The sequence below is a fragment of the Lepisosteus oculatus genome, chromosome 26 (genome assembly GCF_040954835.1).
Source record: "Lepisosteus oculatus isolate fLepOcu1 chromosome 26, fLepOcu1.hap2, whole genome shotgun sequence".
Lineage (NCBI taxonomy): Eukaryota > Metazoa > Chordata > Actinopteri > Semionotiformes > Lepisosteidae > Lepisosteus > Lepisosteus oculatus.
This window is the reverse complement of record NC_090721.1, coordinates 11,220,818-11,243,081: the sequence shown is the minus strand read 5'-3', so window position 1 is coordinate 11,243,081 and position 22,264 is coordinate 11,220,818. Positions and strand designations below refer to the sequence as shown.

The window sequence follows — 22,264 nt, the reverse complement described above, 5'->3', positions numbered from 1 at the left end:
GAAGAGATTAGCCAAGCAGTAAAACACTAGCTGTGTCCAGACCCTGCTCTGGGATGATTTCCAGTCTGTGGTATCTGACTCTCCTGGCACACCTGCGCATGAGGATGAGGCTCTGGGTGTAGGAGGCTGTGTCAGAGAAAGGCTCCTTTGCAGCCACAGGGGGCAATACAGACACACACACACAGGAGCAGGTACAGCGACAACATGGTAGCAGGGCTGATGAGAGGGGTGCCTGGAGGAGAGGAGAGATGCCAGTCAGGACTGCCAGTCAACTGTTCCTGAACCTGACAGAGAGGGAGTGACCAGTGTGAAACACAGACCTGAGCCCATTCAGGCCAGCGTTAATGTGCAGGCTGAGTCTGAGCTCTCTTCCTGCCACAGTAATTCAATTCAAGTTATTTTTATATAGCATCTTTCACAACAAGGTTGCCCCAAGGCGCTTAACAATGCAAGTGAAACTTCCTGCTGGGTGTACAGACTGTCCACTATGCGCCGGGTGTACAGAGTGTCCAGTGTGTGCTCGGTGAGCACTGTGCAGTCCACTTCATTGTTCTACAAAGTGTAATACACCAGGGCAGACACAGTAATCAGCACAACTTTAAATCTGGCTCTTGTAGATGCAGTTTGGCTCGTCATTCTGTGTGGTTTACTGTTCCTCTTCCTAAAGTGTTTGTTAGAAGTGTTACCTGCTGGAAACTGAAAGCAGAAGTAAAACTCGCAAAATACCTCTGAAAATCTTGGGATCTTTAATGTGCTTAAAACATAACTCTTCAGAAGTGCACGTCTCCTTTACCCAGCCTTACAGCAATGTATGATTAAAAGACATCTTACAGAGTCCATGTGTCTTGATATTCCAGAGGCAGGCCTCTTCATCAACATATTCTGTGCACAAAAAGAAAATGTGTTGTTACGGTGTGTGAAACATTTCTCTGGTAGTTTTAGTTAGAGTAGGCGCATTTGAGCAAACAATTACGCAACAAAATCTAAATTCAAATGTTTCAAAAACGGCACGAGACGTAGCCTGGTTTCCTTCTGCAGGGACAGCCTGTCTCCAGGAGCTGCAGCTGAGTGTGGACCCTGGACAGGAATCAGGCCAAAGTAAATGCCTGCGCTCCAGGAAAAGAGTGGGATCAAAGGTCTTATTTATTCAGCTTTAAAATGAAAAAAAGCAATAAAACAACCACTCCGTGATCTTCAACCACCTGATCTTCCTAATCTTTCATTAGGAATGGCGTTAAGCTATATATATGGTTGGCATGGCGATTAGCACTCTAGAGTGGCTTTGCAGCTTTAGAGTCCTGGGTTCAATTCTGGACCTGGGGTGCCATCTGTATGGAGTTCATATGTTCTCCTCATGTTTGTGTGGGTTTCCTCCAAGTGCTCCAGTTTCCTGTCCCAGTCCAAAGGCATATTGGTAGCCAAATTGGTTTATGAAAAAACTGGCCCTGGTGTGAGTGTCTGTGTTTGGGTGTCAGCCCTGAAATGGAATGTTGTACCATCCAGGGTGTATCCTGCTTTGTGCCCATTGCTTGTTGGGACAGGGTCTGGCTCCCCCACAACCCTGAACTGCAGAAAGCTGTTAGCAGATGGATGGTATTAAAATGTAACAAAAGTGAGAATCCTGGGACTGTTGAGTGATGATGGTAGGAATTCCATCAGGCAATTTGTGAAAAGATCCAGCAGAGTCAATGTCAACAGTTTGGATAGGGATGTTGTTACAGACCTCCACCACCGTCTATGTAAAGACACGTCTCTGGTTCTCTGATCGACTTGTCTGCCGGTGGGAAACAAAACGAAGAACAGGAATATATGAGAAAAGAACAGCTGTTGGAAACATTAGCAATGCATTGTTTCTGTTCTTCTAAAAATTAATTTAGAAAGCATCTGATCTAATTGAATGCTTGATATTTTGTCGTTTTTGCACATGCATATATTTTCTACCTTGTAGTCTATCTGTTCTGCATTTTGTTTTTGCTTTATTATTAATAGAACTATTATAACAGAGGACACTGTTACCTTTCCAAAAATGTTTGTCTGAGATTTTTTTTCCTCATTTCTTAAAAACCAATAGTTGTCCGAGCAGATAGTATTGAAACAATCAAAAACTCTAGCAATTATCCCAAGTTCATTCAGAAAGAAAGGATTGTTCATATCAAAAGTGAGCAGAAGAAAATTAACTTGGCATCTGGTATCGGGTGAGACAGTATTTTGTATTCTGAAACAGCCTTAGCCACCTTACAAAATCAAAACTAGATTCCTTTTCAGAACTACACAGATCACATTTTACAGGAATTGTTCATCAGGTAAAACTTTCCAATATAGTTATTTAGATGGCATTCCAAAAACAATCTTTTACCAGCAAAGGAGAGAATCACACTTGAAAGGGGAATTAGCCTTTTAATTTCTTAATGTAAAAGAACTGTAAAATTTACATTTTAAAAAAAGTTAAAAGACATCAGAGTAAAAACAGAAAAGAATGACTATGTTTTAGTTTAGTTTTTTTTTTTACTGTTTCTTAAATTGCTTTAACTAATATTCACTTCTCTTTAATTCAAAATACTTTATTCATCCCCAGGGGGGGCAATTTAGGTATCAAGTGGTACAAAATACAACACATAACAATGAAAAAAGAAAAGATTGATGAGGAAAGAAAGTATATACAGTACATAAATAAAAAAGCACCATAAAAGTGATTGGAAGTCACAGAGTGTAGTATTTGAGGAGCTATTAAAGGAATGCACATTTGTAGAGGGGGGCTGTTGAGATCAGTGGTTGCAAACTATTTTAAAAAAAGATTCAGGTCAACAAAGCAGCAGGCCCAGAAGGAATATGTGGCAGAACACGAATGTATTGTGCTGAAAAAGTGGAGTGTTTCAGCACCTATTCCAGCTTTCTTTAGATACTGTGACTGTTCCGGCTGTGTCATGAACAGTTCTTTCCGGGCCCTATGCAGACGACACGATCCAGAAGGTGAAGAAACAATAGGGAAAAATATCATGCAGGAATGGGTCAGGAGACAGGGGGGCGTGTCCGAGGTGAGCAGGTGTCCAGGGGAAGTGAGTCCGCGGCGAACAATCCAAGCATAAATCCAACAGGGAAATCCAAAATGGGAGGCAGAGTCCAAGACCAGGGGATCCATCCAAAGTAATTAAAAACCAGAACCGGGTCGGGACCGGGAATCAGGAACAGGAAACTAAAACCATAACGGTGCCAGACGCAGCAGGACCCCGGGCTCTCACGAAACGGGATTCAATGCGAAGCGCCGGGCAAACGCCTGCGTCTGGCTTTAAAGGTGGAAGTAAAGAGGGGCTGGAATAAGGAACAGGTGTGGGGAATGGGACAGAACGAGGAAGGGCTGGAGCTCCCTTAAGAGGAGGAGTAACAATCGTGACAGGCTGGCTCTACAATTCTACCTGTTTCTAAGAAGAATAGACCTAAAGCTCTCAGTGACTTGAGGACAATAACTCTGACTGCATTACTCCATTAGTAATGAAGACTCAAAGAAAAGCAGTCAAGTCACATATTGTGGCTGCAGTTGAGTCAGATCTTGACACACCCTGTCCCCCTGTTTGCCTGCCGTCCTGGAAGGGGAGTCGATGATGCTAAATTTTATATTTACAGCAGTAGAATTCTTCAACTAGACTCCTCTTTGCTGATTTCTCTTCAGCCTTTAATACAATGCAGCCACACAATTTGGTTGAAAAAGTAATCACACGTTTCAAATTAGATCATCATCTTATCATGTGGATCATTAGTTTTCCGACCAATCGAATACAAAATGTATCTGTTAATGGTCTGGCATCTGACTCTGTTTGCACTTCTACTGGTTCACCACAAGGCTGACCTCTTCCTCCCCTCCTTTTCATCTTATATACTGATGACTGTCGGAGGGAACTATGAAAATCACTGTATCGTCTGGTTTGCTGATGACAGTCCTCTCAGAGCCTGGACAAACACATGGACCTAATTTTGATGAATTGTCAACTGATGACATACTTATTCCCTAGAGATGAATGTGTCAAAAATAAAAGAAATGATTGTTGATTTAAAAAAACAAAACAAAGCGATATCATTCCTACAACAATCTATGGTGAGTCTGTCGGAATAGTCCACAGTTACAAATGTCTGGATGCTGTGTTTGACAATGCACTCAAGTTCACCAAGAACATGGATGTCATTGTGAAAAAATCCCAGCAGCGCTTACAGTATAGGGTCTGAGATCAAAAACTGAGATCATCTGGAGTCCAAAAAATATTCTTTCAACATTTTATAGCTCTTTTATTTAAAAAAAGTCTGTTAAGTTTTTATTTATCAGTTGGTTTAGTTCACTCAGTCAAAAAACACCTTCAAAACATGGTCAACCTCAGCTCTAAATTCAGTGGGGAGCCTTTAAGACCCCTGGGACAGCTGGCACAACTGTATGCCCAGCAGATCCTGAGGGAGGCCTGTGGCGTCACTGAAGACCGATCTCACATCCTTCAACGTCCGTACTTTTGCCTTTAGGAAGACATTTTTCTGTCCACAAAGAGACAAAAGAAACAACTGACTGACCCCTCAGAGAATGTTGCCTTTTCTATAAAAATTTGGACCCGGCAATTATTTTTGTTATACACACCCAATCTGGCACTGTGTACTGTAGCTGCAGGTGCCCAGGAGACTGCAGGGGTCAATGGGCCCCTGAGAGCTGACAGAGGTCTGGCTAACTCACCCAATACTACCCTCAGAGCTGGGTGAATCAGCAGAACCTGGGTTTGAACCCATGATCTTAACTCTCAACTGGCTTGATTGAGCCACTTGGGAATGTAGACCTTTACACCCAGTCTTGAAGTAGTTATCTTCTAATATTGTCTGAGGTGTGCGATCCTGAAGTTGGACCTGGAGCAAGTCTGGAGGTCGGCCTCTCCATGCTGGGGAAGCGCAAGGTGGCACTGTTCTTGTGTGGCTCAATGCTTTGCAGGCCATAACTGGTCATGCAGTCCTGTTTGTGTAACTGCAAAGGGCTTCCCTGTGTCAACATGTAATGAGTGTTCCAAAGAGCTGTTTGCCCTTCCTGTGACAGAGCTCTCAGCTACAGAGAACAGGGCAGGATAGGGAACAGAAGGGAAAGGAACAGCTGCGTGTGAACTCGAGCACAGCCAGAACTTGACACAGCAGTGTCACAGCCCTGAGTGTCCAGCCCACATCTGGACTTCCTCAGCGCTAGGCTTATTTCTGTCAAGGGAAGCCCTTCTGAGAAGTCTGTCACTGAGTGTGTCACTGATCAGAAAAGGGAAGTGTGACAATAGGAGTCCCGTGAAAGGGCTGCTTGAGACCCCAGCTCTGCAGAGAGGGTTTACAAAACCTTCTCCGGAGGCTGACAGGAAACCATTAGGCAGATTTCACAAGGCATCAGTCAAAGTCCTCGAATGTCTGCGACTCAGAGGCAAACCCTGGTGTTCCAAGACAGGATTCAGTAAAAGACTTCAGGTAGAAAACTGAAGAGAATCACAGCTCTCCTTTCAGGCTGCAGGAATGCCGAAATAGACAAAATGAGCACTTCCACAAGGAATATCTGTCCCAGGTGTAGCAAAACGAGGTCAAGCGATATTTTCAGCTTTTTCAGCCAGAATGACAATATAGGCTGTGTGCCTCCCGGACACACATCATCTAATCACATTTATAAACGAGCTTTATGGAACATTTTGTTCATTGTGATTTAAATTTCCAAAGAAATTTGGTAGGTTTATGTGGCAGACTCAGGACACGTTTTTAAACTGGGAATCACTCATTAGTTTTCTTTTTGTACCAACCCAATGCGGCATCAAGATCCATTGATCATAGTGTCCCTGTGAGCCCTGTGCTTTCCCAAGTGCTTTGCAGTGACTGAAGGAGAGGTGAGGCTCTCGCAGACACCCCACAGGCTCCAGTAGGGGGCACACCACCTCTCGGCCAACCCCACGCCTTGACCCATTAAGCCACCAGGCAAGCTGCTCTGCCATTGAAGCCATTCACGAGCCCCTGGGCTCATTAAATCATATTCCTGTAGAGCTTGACTGTGACACTGACAAACACAAGCTGGCGTCATGCCTATGTCTTTTCTACAAGTGACAAATGCATGACTTTAATTGCCGTATATTTAAGATGATTCTCAATCAGCCATAATCAACATGTTGGCTTTAACAAATACAAAGACTTACAGTATGAGCCCACAACCTTGGTTCCGGTTTCTTTAGTTGTTAATTGAAAATTCTCCTGCTCATGTTCAAAGCACTGCATGGCTCCACTACAGCCAATGGGTTGTTTTTCCCTCACTTTATACTGCCTTCTTCACCTGCTGGACTCTGTCATCTTTTCTCAACGCAACATATCAGGCCTTCAGCTGGCATGACTTTGGAACGCTCTCCTAAAGCATCTATACAGCAATCAACTTTGAAAAGTATGACAAGGATTAATAATGATATCAATTAAGGGATTTAGAAATGGCAGGCATCCATTGGCAGTGTAGGTGTGTTAAGAGATCTTCACACTAGCACAACGGTCCCTTAGCAAACCCTTGATCTCCCTGGTCAGTCTCAGCGAGCTGCTGTTTGGGCTCTGTTGCACTCAAAGAGGTCAAGGCCGAGCCTGGGGAAGCCCTTCTGAAAGCTGCAGTCTAACCCATCTCCAGGAGAAACAGGAATATTAAAAACCCACTCTGCCCGCATCGGTATTTAGAGACCACTTTCTTTCTCTTTCACTTTCTGTGTTTTGATTGCTATTCTTTTATAATAAATCAAACATTCCCCAGCATGATTTATTGGACCCCTTCCTTTTAAAGAAAAGCAGAAGAAAAAATCTCTGATTCTCTCCCTCATGTTTCTACTTGACTCAAATGTCCAGATAGCAAAAGTGAAATAGCTAGTCAGAGTTGTAACATGTAGCAATGAGAGGGAATCCGTGTGGTTCTCTGTAACTCTCAAAGTTGTTTATGGAACTCGTGCAAACTGTACGTTCCTCAAGAACTATGTCGTCCCCCCCACCTCCGAGCATGCACTCAAAACCCCCCTGTCCCACAGTCCACCTGAGCACACACCCTGGGGCGAAGGCACCCTGTCCCATACTCCGCCAGGGTACACACCCCTGGGTGAAGATAACACTCTCTCCTGCTCCACCTGCCCTCTTGTGGTCAGGTGTCAGTCCACAGTTCCTGGGGGGCACAGACCCTCTTTCTGCACAGTTCTCCATTTGCAATCATGTTTTTGGAAAAAGGGGTCAAAAGGTTTCTCAGAAATGCCCTTAGCCTGGAGTAAAAGGTGCTTAATCATGTTTATTTGCCAGCATTTTTAACAAACAAGCTAACACAGAATTTTTCCTGTGTTACAGACAATGCCTTGGTATGGTGTACCATGACAGGTGCTACAGAAAAAAAGCATCAGATTATCTATACATTCATACTATGTTTATGCATTCTTAAGAACCTTACTAACCTGATAGGCATGAACCCCTGTTTGTTTATTAACGAAAGTCACGTCGTTCTCCAATCTCATAAAGCCTTATCACTGCGTACTGTAAGTGAGAGTTAATTGCTCTCTGATTCAGCTTTCTGAGGGTCTGACACGGAAAATATTCCCATTTTCCCCTTCGTTTCCACTGTTTACATCTGTATGATATTAATCTGAGAACTCGGGCGATGACGACTCTGCGCAGTTTCGCGGTGGCTCTGCTGTTGCATAATGAGAAGTGCCGAGCCTGCAAGTTTCTCCGAGTCTGTGGCAATTCTCCGCAGTGTTTCCCCTGGGTATCTGCAGGTGCTACGCCTTTGGTGTGGGGTTCGTATCAGAGGAAGTTGTTCTGGAAAAAAAAAAAGAAACTTGGTATTGTATTACAAGTGTTCAAAATGGGTAAAAAAATTGAATAATACTCTAAATATATTATTGTTAGGAGTAACAGCAGTAGTAAAATCATGCTAGGCATTTTGGTAGTGAGAGTGTGTAGATCTTATAATCCATATTATAAGCCATAATACACTAGTTGTGGTGACAATCGTAGCAGAAGAAATTTTTAGTAGAACTAGAATTGGGAGTTGTAGTAAGTTGAAAATGAATTTTTATTTCTGCAAGCGATATTTTCTTTTGGCTAATGAAACTAGAGGAATATGACTGCACTTCAAGGGAAGTTCCAAAATCGATTGACGAGGCTCCTGTTGCTGTACTCTGATGAGTTCGTGAAAAGTCCAAACAGGAATATTCAAGAACTGAAAGTGTGAGAGTGAGTATAAAGTAGGGTTAAACACAGGAGGCTCATCAGAAGAGCAAGACCTCTCAAAAATTAACAAGGACCAGAAGTACAGAAATCAGAAGGTAAGTTCAGAATTATCTGTGTCTTGTGTTTCCTATGTGGAGCTCCATGACTGATCGCTAGTATCTTGTTTGAATTGTGCATCTCTGAACAAGGCAGGTTGATGCTACTGTGCAATTCAGCACATTGTGACAGCAACGTCTTAATGATCATTAATAATTTGCATACCCTGGGCTGAGTGTGTAAAAGCACTGACTCCTTCACTGATCAGGTGATAACTCCATTATCAGAGCCATTCGCTGCATTCCGAGGAGAATTTAAAAACTGGGCTGGAAACAAATTCTTCTAAGCATGACCAAAAAGGGTCATTCTGTATCTTCCAGTACTGCTGTACATACCATGGCTCCACTGATCTGATGCACAATCAACGTTTAATATCATTGGATACATCTGTCAAACTGAGGTATTAGGTGTCAATGCAGGTTAAGCAAGTGTAAAAATGTAAATGAAATTTTATTTAAAGAGTATCAAAAGCAAGTTTATAAACCAGAAATGCAAGATTATCACTTTTCGATGACGTCTGGGGTTGTGCACTGGGTGAGGGAGGTGGATATAGAGATCGAAGGCATTGAAGGCATCATTGTAATGACAAACACCATCTCTGTGCTCTCAAACGTGCCTTTTACTCCTGTGAAGATCTTCCCAAAAGCAAGACAAAAAACCATAAGGAACCATGAGTCCGGGCCATGGTAAAGTATGGCTCATATTTCTTTAATGATTTGGCAAAACAATTAAGTATTGACATCATTTCTAGCTGACTGTTTACTTAATAAAGTTGATCAGGACTCACTGGATCTGCTGAGAATTTAAGCTTTAATTCAAAACTGATTCACAGGGCAACAAAACCAGTGCATAGATAGATCAAATTTGGCTTTAATTGTATTAAAAACAATATCTGGTATTTTCAGCTGTCAACTCAGTCACGATTATATAAAAAATAACTACAAAATGAGATAATTTATGAGACTCATAAATTGCATAAAGCAGTCCTCATTGGAACAGAACTCTGGGTTTCTTTAGCAGTAAGCAGACTAGAGAGGAGACTCCCTCCCTGAATAGGAGATGGCAACAATGCTGGTCCCCACACATACAGCAGAGTGGACCGAAGCCACTGGAGCACAGTATTTCCCTCAAGGCACAACAGCGGTGTCCGCAACAGGAACTCGAACCCAAAACCGACCAATCTGGTCACATCGGTCATTAAAAAAACTTTTCACATTAAAAATGAATTGAATAGATGGATTGAATTTATCCTCCCATCACATTGCTCTAGCAATAAGATCTTTTCTTTGAATTTAAACAAGGGAATCTGATCAGTCTTCTTGAGCCCAGGTGTGAAGGTCTAACCCTTTTCAAGAAGAAAAAGAAACCTGGATACACACGGGGAGACACACACTGACACATAGATAGATGAGGAGAAGAAAACAAGTCAGTTCTTACCATTGATAATATCCTTTTTTCCCTCTCTCTCTGCCCAGGGAAACATTTAACTGCCATGAGGGAACTTTGAGCTGTATGGACTTTGGATTTGTATGATTTAAAGACTTTCAATTTTAAATATGAAAGAGGATTGTGCTTCTTTTGACTTCTTTGGAAAGTTAGTTATGGGAGATCTGCAATTAACATTGGCTGGACTTGTGTTTTTGTAAAGGTTTTGCTTGGAGTTTAATCTTTCTTCATGGAATGCATTTACTTTCTTCACTTTTTTACTTTCTTTCAAGCATGCGAGAGAGTGGTTGTGGTGTGGACTAATTCAGCGTGATGGCTATTTAGTGTTAAAGCTCCTTGAAACATTCAGAAATGCTTACTACTTTTACCCATTTCCACAGTTCATCGAGATTGCTGTTCTTAGAACCGAATTACCCTGCAATCTTTGTGCTGCAAACCCACCTGGGCAGCAAACCAGGGCGGACTGTTACAGGCTTGAGTTCCTAGTCTTGCACTACTATATTAAACTACACTACCCAGCTTTCCCAGGTGGTATATTTTTAAAGAACAGTGCATGCTGGGATGGAAGGGAATGTTGCCTACAGTTAGAAATGTGAAGTCAGGTGGGCGTCTTAGGAAAGTTAACTGTACCTGAATGCTGGACCTGTTCCTCAGCTCTATCTGTATCCCACTGTTTCAGAGATGTCCTGTGTGTGGCCACTCCTCCTGTCCCTCAGCCTCCTGCCCCTGGTGAGCCCCCAAGAGCTCAAGAGTCAGGGGGTAACCTTCTCTCACAGCCTTCGGTTCTCCAGGAAGATTCTGAGCCAAGTCCGCAGCTTGCTGGTCAAATACGTAAGAGACTCCTATATTCCTCTCCATTGGAATAAGAGAACAAGTCAGAAAAAGACAACATTACTAAGTCTCAATGACTAAAAAGAAAAAAAAAAAGATTTATCTTGCTATATTAAAAGTTCTTGCTGTCTAACTGTGGGCAGGCAGTAAATATTTGGACGAGTTAACCCGAACTTGATCAGCACGGTTTTTCTCTCTGCCCTCAGAAAGAGCAGCAGCTGAGTGACCAGTTTGAGAATCACAACATAGTCCTGCGATCACTGCCCAGCGCCAACACCGCCTACTCCCAGTGGGTCAACATGAAGGTATGGCACAGCCTGGGGCCTGGCACTGTGGTGCTCAGCTCATCTTCTCGCCCTTTGCTATGCCAAGTTTCGTCTAATTAGTTCAAATTAAATTCAGTAAAATCAGTGTATTGCTGGGGGACTACAGGCATGACTGATCGCAGCTCAGGTCTGGTTTTTGTGTGGAATCCCCTCCCTAACTTTACAGCAGACTGTTGTACTCCTTTAAATCCAGTCTGAAAAGTAATTATTTCCACCAGCTTTATTATTGTTTGATTTGTTTGTTCTGACTTTTTTTTGGTACGTTTTGTTAGTGGGTTTTTTTTAGTCCTCTTTTTGATTTAAAGCCCTGTTAAGCTTTATGTTTTATATTGAGGCTCTATAATAAAATATATTTTTTTAAATGGCATGGAGGGCTTTGTTGAAGTATCAGGGTTTATATGGTGTTTTGGCCTGTTACAGTGACATACCTCATCTAGGAAGATCCATAGTCTTGAACTCTCCCACAATATGGCCACAGCCTGTAGGAGGTGCTGTGCGGCTCCGGTTGGGGAATAGTCCGAGAGATGGCAATCTCTGCGTCTAGAGGGGGAATGAGCAGCAGGTCTCCTGTCTCCTGGCAATGATGCCACCCTAACAAGCTCAAGCACCGTACAAGCCCTGTTACACAGTGTGAAGAGTCCTCCTCACTGAAGGATCTGTGGTCTGTGCAGGATGGGGAGCGCCTGACAGCCTCAGCCCGAGACCTGCCGATATTCTTGGATCACGTGAAAGCGACAAGGATGTACCTGGAAAGACAGGAGAAAGGGCAGCCGTCCACTCTGACCCAGGCCATGACGGACATCCAGCTGGACCTCCAAGACCTTGTCCAGCAGATAAAATCACAGGTATTGAGCACCGTCCATCCGACGGTCACTTATTGATCCTCGCGCTTGTATGAGACTTGTATGAGACTGGAATATAATGCAGCAATTCTGTCACAGTACTAATGGCATTGTTTTACACCTCCATTTAAAAAAGAACAACAGGGGAGGAAAAGGATTTAATCCCGTAAAATGTACCAACAAGAGGTGACCCTCTGGCCCGCCTGCTCATTTGGCGTCTCGCAGTTAACCGACCTTTCTTCAAGGCTTGCGGGGTGTCTGCTCCTGCAGTAACTCGTGCCAGGCGCCGATGCCCCGTCGTGTCTCCCTGGACTGGGCGGATCAGTGACCGCGTGTCTGTTGTGTGTCCTCAGCTGCTGGCCATGAACCAGCCCACCCCCCATTCGCCCAGGCAAGGCCTGCTCAGCTCGCTGCTGAGGGGCAGCTCGCCCTGGGAGAGCCGGCTGCAGGGCTACATCGTGCTGCGGGAGCTGGAGTCCTACATGAGCAGGGTGGCCCGCGACTTCGCGCTGCTGCGGGCGAAGCCCCGGAAGTGAGAGGCCCCCTGGGGGCCCACAGGCTGCCTCGGCCTGTGAAGTTTTTATTTTCACTATTTACGTATTTATTATTTATTGACTTATTTATTGCGAGACATCAGGGATCTTCGGGAAAGTTCCGAAATGGCAACACTGACGGGTTTTCGTCCACGGCTGCTTTCAGGGGGGACGGGTTATGAACCTCCCGCGGGAGGTGGCAGGAGTTTCGACTGACAGCTGAGTTTTCCTGCAATTTTCAGTCTCAATTGTCCATATTCCCCGAAGACTGGGAGACTTGACAAGGAAGCTGCAGCAAATTTAAATCCACTGGATGCATCTAGACACTAAATGTCATCCAGTATCTTTTTCATACGAAATGTTTTATATTTTTTTACGTATTTATTAATGATAATTTAGTTTTATATACTGTACCAAACCACTTCCATATGTCTGTAACTGACAAGATACTGTTATCCATAAAGATCCTTGTATAAAAAAAAATCCAGAAATGAAATTCCTGTGGTCAATTCAGTGGTTCTTTACTTAATGGAAAAAATAAGATGCTGTGGCTCAGATGCCAACTTTCACTTCCATCTTAAAAAGCTTTCGGGCACTAGAACTGCCCATGGCCCAGCGAGGGGGGTTCAGGGGAGATTTGACCAACACTTCCAAAACCTTGCAGGGGAATCACAATATGCTCCCCTACAGAGAACAGAAGGGAGCGGACGCTGAGCCTGCTCATTTCATTTGCCTCAGTTTCATCGCCAGAATTAGGCTTTCTAAAGAGTAACTGGGGTGGAATATCAATAAATCCAGAAGGGGGCATGTGAGCATTTCCAGAACGAATCCATATGACTCAAAACCCTCCAATGAAATAGTGTATATACTATATGAGATTTATGGTGTGCCCTGTTAAATACATTATGGATGTGACTTTCTAGTGATAACACACATTACGTTAGGAGCTGGGCTCAGGCTGGGATGTCCCAAGCAATGACTCATCACTAGGCTGAGCTGGTTGGCGGGCATCAGGTTGGCTGGCCACACAACAGCAGGGAGCAGTGCTCTGCTGTTTCAGAGGGATGTGCACAGACCTCAGAGCTCCCCGCACTGGTGTGAGAGGCACAGAAGGGCCATACACTAGGTACCTGAGGTCAATAGACTGGTGAGGCTTTAAGAAAACTCTACAACCTAGAGGAGTTTCCTTTACCTTTCTCATTTTAAAAACCAGGAGCTGAAGACTTAAACGGTCCCTGCTAAAGACCACATGTTTATTGACAAAAAAAACTACTGGAGGCCTATTTCCCATTCAACTGGAAACAACTGGATGTTACCAGCTCTTTTATAAAGTAAAACTTTGAAATCCATTTTGTTTTTTGACACACAAGGATTATGGAGTTCAAAAGCCATCTGTACCCGTTTATCCACAGGTGAAAATACAGAAACAAGAGTAAATATATCCATAAAAAAATCTAGGTAGATGAGAAAGACGAGAACGTTTCTATCCAAAAAAGTGGCTTAAAGACCGGTAACAATGCTTCACCATTTGCAATGCTGTTACTACAATTTCAATTCTTATGAAGACAAACATCCTGAAAATGTTAAATACTAACTCATCAAAGAATCCATGTTAATGTAACAATGCTAGTAATGTGCTTCTTTGACAAAGCTACAAAAGTCACTTCATCGTTTCACCGTATTAACACTGGGAAAATTCTGACAAAGTTATATACAGTAGCTTATATTCATGACAGAATATATAGAGAGACAGTTTTTCAAGTTCAACCTTTTCAGTTCAGTCTTCTCAACACAGGTTCACTTATAAAGTCTTATACCCGTGACTGCAGCAGCAGTTGGTATCTTGGGCTTTCTGTGGTGCGCACTGTCTCCACACTGAGGAGGACCCATCGCCCCGAGAACACTTCAGACCCCCCTGTTATGACCTGCACCTCATCTTGTAAAAGGAACGGTCTTCATCCCGATTCCTTCCAAGTCAAAACCAGTTCAACTCCAGACATGACCCAGTCCTGTCCAGACTCGTGGGCACAGACGGGCTGGAAACGGAAACGACAGCGCTGGACCAGCGATGAGAACATTTTTAATCTGACTGGGAGAGTAAGCCAGACTTCAGTTGTGCAGCTCTGCTCTTGGTTTATTCTCAGAAACAGCGGTATGTTTAAGATACTTGTGGCTGCTGTACCTTTAAAGCAGCACTTCATTAAGGGCGATGTTAGTTTAACGTAATACTAAAGAATAATAATTATTAATTAATTAAATGAATTTATTAATAATTGCTTACACTTATATAGGGCTTTTCTGGACACTCCACTCAAAGCGCTTTACAGGTAATGGGGATCCCCTCCACCACCACCAGTGTGCAGCCCCACCTGGATGATGCGCCAGTATGCTCCCCACACACCAGCCCTCAGTGGGGAGGAGAGCAGAGTAATGAAGCCAGTTCAGAGATGGGGATTATTAGGAGGCCATGACTGGTAAGGGCCAGGGGGAAATTTGGCCAGGACACCCCTACTCTTTTCGAGAAACACCCTGGGATTTCTAATGACCACAGAGAGTCAGGATCTCGGTTTTACGTCTCATCCAAAGGACGGTGCCTGTTTACAGTATAGTGTCCCCGTCACTATACTGGGGCATTAGGACCCACATGGACCGCAGGGTGAGCGACCCTTGCTGGCCCCATTAACACCTCTTTCAGCAATAACCTTAGTTTTTCCCAGGAGGTTATCCAGGTACTGACCAGGCTCACACCTACTGGGCTGCCAGTTGTTGCGAGTTGCAGAGTGATATGGCTGCTGGATTGAAAGAAGTCAGTCTTTAACCACTGTGGCTCCGCACTGCGAAACTCATGTAACAGCCCAACCAAGCAGATGGCGATGCGAGTCCAGCATCACTCCGCAGCCCGTCCAGGGGTCGCTGGTGGTGATAAGTCACCCCAGCGGCTCCTGACTAGAAGCCTACAGGTCAGTAGGGCACGTCTCCATGATGACATCGGCTTGGCTCAACGCTTGCCTTCTGCCTGACCCGCGCATACGAGAGAGACGACCAGCCCTGCCTGCCAGGCACAGCCTCAGGTGCAGGACTTGATGTCCAGACTCTCTCTGGTTTTCGCAAAGTCCTTCAGCCTTCTCACCCCCGCTTTGGAGATTTTGTTGTCAAACAGCCTGGTGGAGAGAAAAGATACAGGGAGAGGATATCGGTACCATCGTGTTAAATTAAATAGGAGGCACCACAGCAACTGACATTAAAAAACAAATGAACTGGAAAATGAACAGTACTTAATGCAGTGTGAAAAAACATCAAGGAAGAGAAACATTTTACATAATACCATAACCAAAACAGAAAGGTTGGAAAATGAAGGAACGAGAGGTTATGATTATGGTTATGCAGTCTGAGCAGGAGGCTCTGGAGGTGGCTGAGGTGGCAGTGCGGCACCTGCAGGAGAGGAACAGCGAGGACAGGACAGGCGGCCAGCAGGCAGAGCACCTGGTAGAGAAGCCACGGAGGAGAAGGAGAGTGGAGCACCAGTACGGGACGGCTCACCAGAGATACTCCAGCGTGGTGTTCTCGCGCAGAGCCGCCATGAAGAGCTCCGCCCCCTTGTCCGTTATCAGGTTGTCCCGTAACCTGGTGGCCAGAAACAATCCCAAAAGAACCAGGTCAGACTTTCCAGCAGCTGAACCTTACCGAGTGGAGTTACAGGGCCGAATCTGCACAAGCTGCCCGGACAAACCGATCAGGGCAAACTGATGGTCAAGTTACACAAAGCAGGGCACAGCCAAGGGGCTGACAAGCAACAGACTGAGCTACAGGCAGTTAAATGGGGTGACCACTTTGATCAAGGGATCCCTTTGGACTTATTTGGAGTCATCTCCGTTCTGTTAATTAGAACTACTAGAAGCTGCAATTATAAAGCAAGCTTCATTGTTTCTTTACTCATGTCAGGTCCTTCCCTAACAAGTACTCTTCTCCAAGTGCTTTTCCCTGCGTGTGCCCTGCCAGGTCCTACAGAGGGACTCCAGCAAGGTTTCCTGAGGTCAGTCAGCACGTTCTCTGCCTCCGAGAGACCTGTGTGTCCTCACCTGATGTCTTTAAGAGTCCTGTTCCTCATCAGGACGTCGGCAAGGCAGCCAGCCCCATCGTCTCCAATGTTATTAATGGCCAACCTGCACAGATCAGAAGGAAATACCATACCGAGTAGAAGTAGTTAACACTCTCGCCCACGAAAGCAATTAAAAGAGCCATTTCACTTTTCAAACAGACTTAACATCGCTCACTAGTGTACAGATCCCTCACCTGGCCACTCTGCCCTTCCAGAGGATGTGCATGCTTCTGCATTCCAATTCTACAGTCTGAATCAATAATTCATCATGCAGTCTCTGTCTTAGTATCAATTATCCACTAAGTATTTGCTCCCAAGTGTGCAATAGCACATAAAAACATAAGAAGTTAGAGAGCCCCTCAGACCTTGTTGCATTTCTTTGCTTGTTAGTTGCTCAATGATCCAATAATTCCATCAGCAGGCTCGCAAACCAGAGAATGAAATGTGGAGGAGAAGACTCTCACCTCAAATCCACAACAGTGCTGTTCTCTTTCAGGCCTTCTGACAACATCTTGACCCCCTCTGACCCCAGGCCTGCACCCACCACCCTGCAACAGAAGCACAACACCCATCACTGGTGAACAAATGTCACCTGTCAATGAAAACCTGAATTCCCAGGCCATGCTCAAACTTCATATTCTGACTGAAGACACTTTGGGTACTGACGCTGCAGTCATGCATGGATCTCTTTCACGAACATCAGCCAGATTCACCATCAGCCTTTCCTTCAAAGTTGCAGCTGTTGAAAGTGGAACACTTCTTGGTTGTGGTGCTGGTTGAAAAAGAAAATCTCGTGGTCTACCCTACTCACCACAGCCTCTCGATCCTGCAGTCTGGACTCTTCAACACTGTGGCCAGGACGGCAGCTCCCTCACTGCCCAGGGGATTCTGTCCCAGCCTGACACACAACAGAGACAGGGAGCCTTTAAGCCAGAGGATCATCACAGAGCCATGGCTGCTGGACATTTGTCTAATGTGGTCTGAGAGAAATGTGCTTTGGTGGCCGTGCACCACTGGTGTAAGTTAAGGTCGCCGGACTTTCAGGGGTCTTTACCTTCAAGACTTTCTTTACCAAAACAAAAACACATTGAATTATTTTTATCATGGGAGTTGCTAAAGACTCAAAATCACTTGCGTGGCAATACCACTGGCTACAAGGAAGGGGGCGCACCTGAGAGTGCTGAAGAATGGCAGGACGGGCAGCAGCCGGCGCAGCCCGTCGGCCCCCAGCCCGCGGTTCTCCAGGTTCAGCTCGTCCAGATTGTTGGCCAGCTGCAGCAGGAAGGCGAGCTCGGTCCAATCCCGGGGGCTGTTCTGGGCCTGGCCCTGTGAGACGTGCGCCAGCCAGCTCTTCAGCCTGTCCATCATCCCAGGGTCCTGCGCCTCGTACAGGCAGTGACACACGTTGACCTGCCTCTCCGGCACCAGGCTGCTGCTGTCCAGCTGCTTGTGAAGCAGCCGGAGGAGGAAGAGCTGGGGGTGTGCGCCACCGGGCGGCGCGAAGATCCCCTCCAGGATCTGGCGTGTCCGGGGCACCAGCAGGCCCGACACAAACCTGCGCGGCACAGAGACAAACTGCATCAGCAAACACTTCCACAGCAACAGACATCCCTACTTTTCAGTTTCTGAACACCTGTAGCAGAGTGCTGTGCACCCATTTGGAACACATTTCGTACAGGACAGCACTAATAGCACCCTTGCAGGGATGTGGAAAAGGAATTAATAATAATTCCTTACACTTGTGTAGCACTTTTCTGGACTCTCCACTCAAAGCACTTTACAGGTAATGGGGATCCCCTCCACCACCAATGTGCAGCCCCACCTGGATGATGCAAGGGTAGCCAGAGTGCACCAGAACACTCCCCACACACCAGCTCTCAGAGTGATGAAGCCAGTTCAGAGATGGGGATTATTAGGATGCCATGATTGGTAAGGGCTAGGGGGAACTTTGACCAGGACGTCAGTGTAATCTAACACCCCTACTCTTTTTGGGAAACATCCGGGGATTTTTAATGACGGTGCCATTTTACAGTATAGTGTCCCTGTCAGCAGCCTTAGCTTTCCCAGGAGGTCTCCCATCCAGGTACTGGTCAGACTCACACCTGCTGAGATTCTCTGGGCTGCCAGTCGTGAGTTGCAGGGTGATATAGCTGCTGGCAGAACTGCTGTTACTGTTATAGTTGTTACCCTGCATGGCAGGGAGTTCATTTGTTGACAGTTTTCCAATTGGGATAAATCAAAGTATTAATGGAATCAGAAAACAACCTTTTAACTTGGTTGTAAATACAAAAAACTGCATAAGATACCTGCAAAAGAGATCCATGTGGCCGGACTGATGGCGATGGCTCCAGTTAAAGGCCTCCTTCACCCTCTTCCTGAGAACTCGTTCTGGGCCGAAGAGCTTTCTCATCCCGGCTGCCAGCCTCCGGTGCACAGGAAGCAGGGCGGACTTCAGGCAGGAAAAGGGATCCATGCCGGTCTGGGATTCCAACACGTAATACAGAGCAGCAAAGAACTCCTGCAAGCTGGTGTGGACAAAGTGATAGCTCTTCTCGTAGGCAAGAAAGTCGCGATCCTCTTTCAGAATCTCCACCAGGAACATTTTTGACAAGTCATTCTGGTCGAGGGCGAACCAGGTGAGGTCTCCTGGGCCAAAGATAAATCTGCGTTCAACTAAACCCTTGAACGCGAGGGCGCCCAGATCTTTCAGCCGAGGCCTCATGGTCCTTAGCAGCTGCTGAGCCTTCAGGAGCTTCTGAATCTGGGATCCATCTTTCTGTTCCCCATGGAAAACCAGAATGGCTTTGAGGAAGCGGCAGTAGATCTCCGTCACAGTGATAGTGTTCTCAGTCCCGGCCGTCACAGAGATTTTCTCTTGCAGGGCAGTAACAATGATCCAACAGAAAGCTGGGATATGGCACATCAGGAAGAGAGGGGGGCGAGCCGAGACATATTGCCAGATTTCATCGGCTGCCTCCGGAGTCCCACAGCTCTTCCTGAAATATTCTTTCTGCTGGAGAGCTGAGAACCCTAAGATCTTGTAGAAATTCTGGATAAGCGCCTGTGGAAGTTTGCTGACAGCGTGAGGCCTGGAGGTTATAAGCATGGAGCAGCCATGCAGCAGGTTTCCCTTGAGTAGATTGACCACCATGTGATTGATTCTCTGAGGCATTTCAGGATCAGTACATTTCGGCGTCTTGTCAAAATCCAAGGGAAACTGAAACTCATCCAGCCCATCAAAAATGAATAAAATCCGAGAGGGATCTTTGGAGAAAACCTGGTTTAAGATGGGCTTCAGATGACTGTAATGGGTGGACAAGAGTTCCTGCAGGCTCCTGCACTCTGTGATGAGGTTCAGCTCCCTAAAGGTGAAGATAAAGACAATCTTGGATGTCAAGGAATCCTTGGACCAGTACTGGACAAACCTTTTGGTGACAGTGGTCTTGCCACTACCTGCCACACCACAGAGAACGGCGGTGACCATGTCCTGCTGCAGCAGATTCTTACTTATGGTCTCAAATTCACACCTGCGCTCCGAATCCAGCTTCTTGAAAGCGTTCCCCACCTCCGTCACCTCATGCTGCCCCCGCACGGTAAAAGTCTCGTTCAGCGAAAGGGTGATCTCGGTGTAGCTCTCCTCCAGGGGCTGGCCGGGCCTGCTCTTACCAATGTAATCCACCACTGTGCCATGCTGGCTGCCCAAAATCTTCTTGTGTACCTCCAAGAGGTTTTGGGGAGTTTCTAAGCTGCTACCTTGACTGTGCTGCTGCTGTGGCTGGCTCCGAGCCTGGAGCAGGAGGTGTCTCTTCCTCTCCAGCATGTCAACGAAGGCCCTGCAGGACTCCTCCCCCCTGCCGTGCAGCACATCCAGCAGGTTTCTCATCTGGTCCGTCTTCCCCAGGTGATCCCCCCGGACGAAGCTCACGTCCTCGGTGGTGATCACCTGCTCCTCGTGCAAGAGGTCCAGGACTTCGGAGATGCACCTGCTCCACATCTCCACCAGCTCCGGCCTCCGCTCCTGGAGCTGCAGGCTGCAGGGCCCCACAGCCATTCTCCACAGGCGGCCTCTCCCACGGGCTGCACCCTCAAACGGAGCGTCTCCTCCCCCTCTTCGTCGTGTGCAGGGCCAGGAGGAAGCACTGGCGGTGGCCAGCGAAATCAGCCCTCCTCGGCGTGCTGCTCATAGCTCTTCCTCCTGCTCCATGAGCAGATCACTGCGGTCTAAGGAGAAGGAGAAGAAGAAAAGGTTATTATCACCAGCAGCCCACTGAAGCTCAGCAGGTGTGAGCTTGGCCAGTCCCTGGGTCCTAATGCCCCAGTATAGGGACAGGGACACTATTCTGTAAACAGGCGCTGTCCTTCGGATGAGACGTAAAACTGAGGTCCTGACTCTGTGGTCATTAAAAATCCCAGGGCGTTTCTCGAAAAGAGTAGGGGTGTTACCCTGGTGTCCTGGCCAAATTAACCTCCTGGCCTTTACCCATCATGGCCTCCTAATAACCCATCTCTGAACTGGCTTCATCACTCTGCTCTCCTCCCCACTGAGAGCTGGTGTGTGGGGAGAGTACTGGTGCATCATCCAGGTGGGGCTGCACACTGGTGGGGGTGGAGGGGATCCCCATTACCTGTGTCTTCAGGACATGCTAGACCTGCTGGACACACATGAGCCTGCAGTTCCTTCACTGGCGCAAAGCCCACAGAACACAGTCTGCTGTCTGCCGTGCCATTAGCACTGTCAGAGGCAATCGGACCATCTTGCATCTGAATATACAGTATCAACAACGAAGAGCGAACGGCCTGGACAAGCCTCACGTCCCTTGGGAACACCCGGCCACCGCAGAAGACAGGTCTGCACTCCTGCAGCAGGTCTTCAGGGTTATTCGGACTCTTACATTTACTGATCTGTCTCCTACAAAGCACATCTACTGTACCGCCTAACTCTGGAACAGGGATCTTCAACGAAAGGTCCCCAGATACGTCACCACTGGTCTGGCCAAGTAAGCTAAGCTCACAGTTGATCTGCGATCCCACTTTTAGTACTACAGGAAGACAGTGATTGCAGGGCTCAGCTTGATCTGTTGTTTATATGGGGGTCCTTATTTAAAGGGGACCTTCCAGAAGAAAGAGAAAACCCCCGATATAAAAGCCTGCCTGCAGCTCGGCTTCTGAAGCTCAGTGTAGCACAGGTTGTTCCGGGAAAGTCCCGACTTTGCCGAGTCCTTCAAACAGCCCCGGGTGATGCAACTGCAGCTTGCGAAGTAAACATCCAGGGAAAAAAAACCCAATTAAAAATCACAAACAGAAAATACGACGTACAGCGCGTTAACTCAAAAAAAGACGTGAGTGATAAGCCCCTACTTTACCGAAGAACTAAAACCAAAATTAAATTCAACCGCGTTGGATTAAATCCACGCCCTCCTCTCGCATTATGGCGCTTTCAGACGCCAACACGATCCACCAACACGTCTGAAAGGGCTACAAAATAGCGATTAAGAGACGACACGCCCTGGTGTTGTTCTTCTAGGAATAAGAGAAGCGAGATTATTACCTCGTCTGAAATCCGACCCCGGCGGAGAAGCTGGTCTGGACTGCCTGACAGGTCTCCGAGAAAGGAAGACGGTTTTCCAGCGATTGTCCAGCTTTGTTCAAGTAACTTCCTTTTTTCAGGTCGCAGGCATTTCTTAGGTACAAAAAAACAAACAAACAGGCAAAGTACTGACCCAGTCACCAAGTCATTGCAAATGCCTTCCTTTCTCTTTCGATTAAAAATGGACAGTATTTTTTCCGAGCAAGAATAGACGTGACTGTATTGCAGCAACTCTGACACAAAAAATGAGAAATCATATGACTTGCCGTGTCGCCCCACCT

At 46.2% G+C, this 22,264-nt stretch overlaps 1 protein-coding gene and 1 long non-coding RNA gene across 3 annotated transcripts; both read right to left on the bottom strand.

Moving 5' to 3' along the window:
* Nucleotides 1-7,265: 7,265 nt before the first annotated feature.
* On the bottom strand, nucleotides 7,266-9,822 carry LOC107079966 (uncharacterized). The gene is made up of 2 exons (XR_001480860.2): nucleotides 9,757-9,822; nucleotides 7,266-7,809 (listed from the first exon to the last, which is right to left on the bottom strand). It is a non-coding gene; the product is annotated as an uncharacterized lncRNA (long non-coding RNA).
* Nucleotides 9,823-13,580: 3,758 nt separating this feature from the next.
* LOC102683688 (protein NLRC3) lies at nucleotides 13,581-22,264 on the bottom strand. Of its 2 annotated transcripts, XM_069184336.1 has the most exons (9): nucleotides 21,945-22,264; nucleotides 18,703-20,617; nucleotides 17,568-17,951; nucleotides 17,208-17,294; nucleotides 16,861-16,944; nucleotides 16,377-16,460; nucleotides 15,838-15,921; nucleotides 15,339-15,458; nucleotides 13,581-15,301 (listed from the first exon to the last, which is right to left on the bottom strand). In XM_069184336.1, the coding sequence occupies exons 2-8, from the start codon at nucleotides 20,445-20,447 to the stop codon at nucleotides 15,365-15,367; spliced, it is 2,562 nt and encodes an 853-aa protein (XP_069040437.1). In that variant the 5' UTR covers nucleotides 20,448-20,617; nucleotides 21,945-22,264; the 3' UTR covers nucleotides 13,581-15,301; nucleotides 15,339-15,364. The 2 variants fall into 2 exon arrangements, with proteins under 2 accessions (XP_069040437.1, XP_015223375.2); XM_015367889.2 differs by having other exon boundaries at nucleotides 13,581-15,458.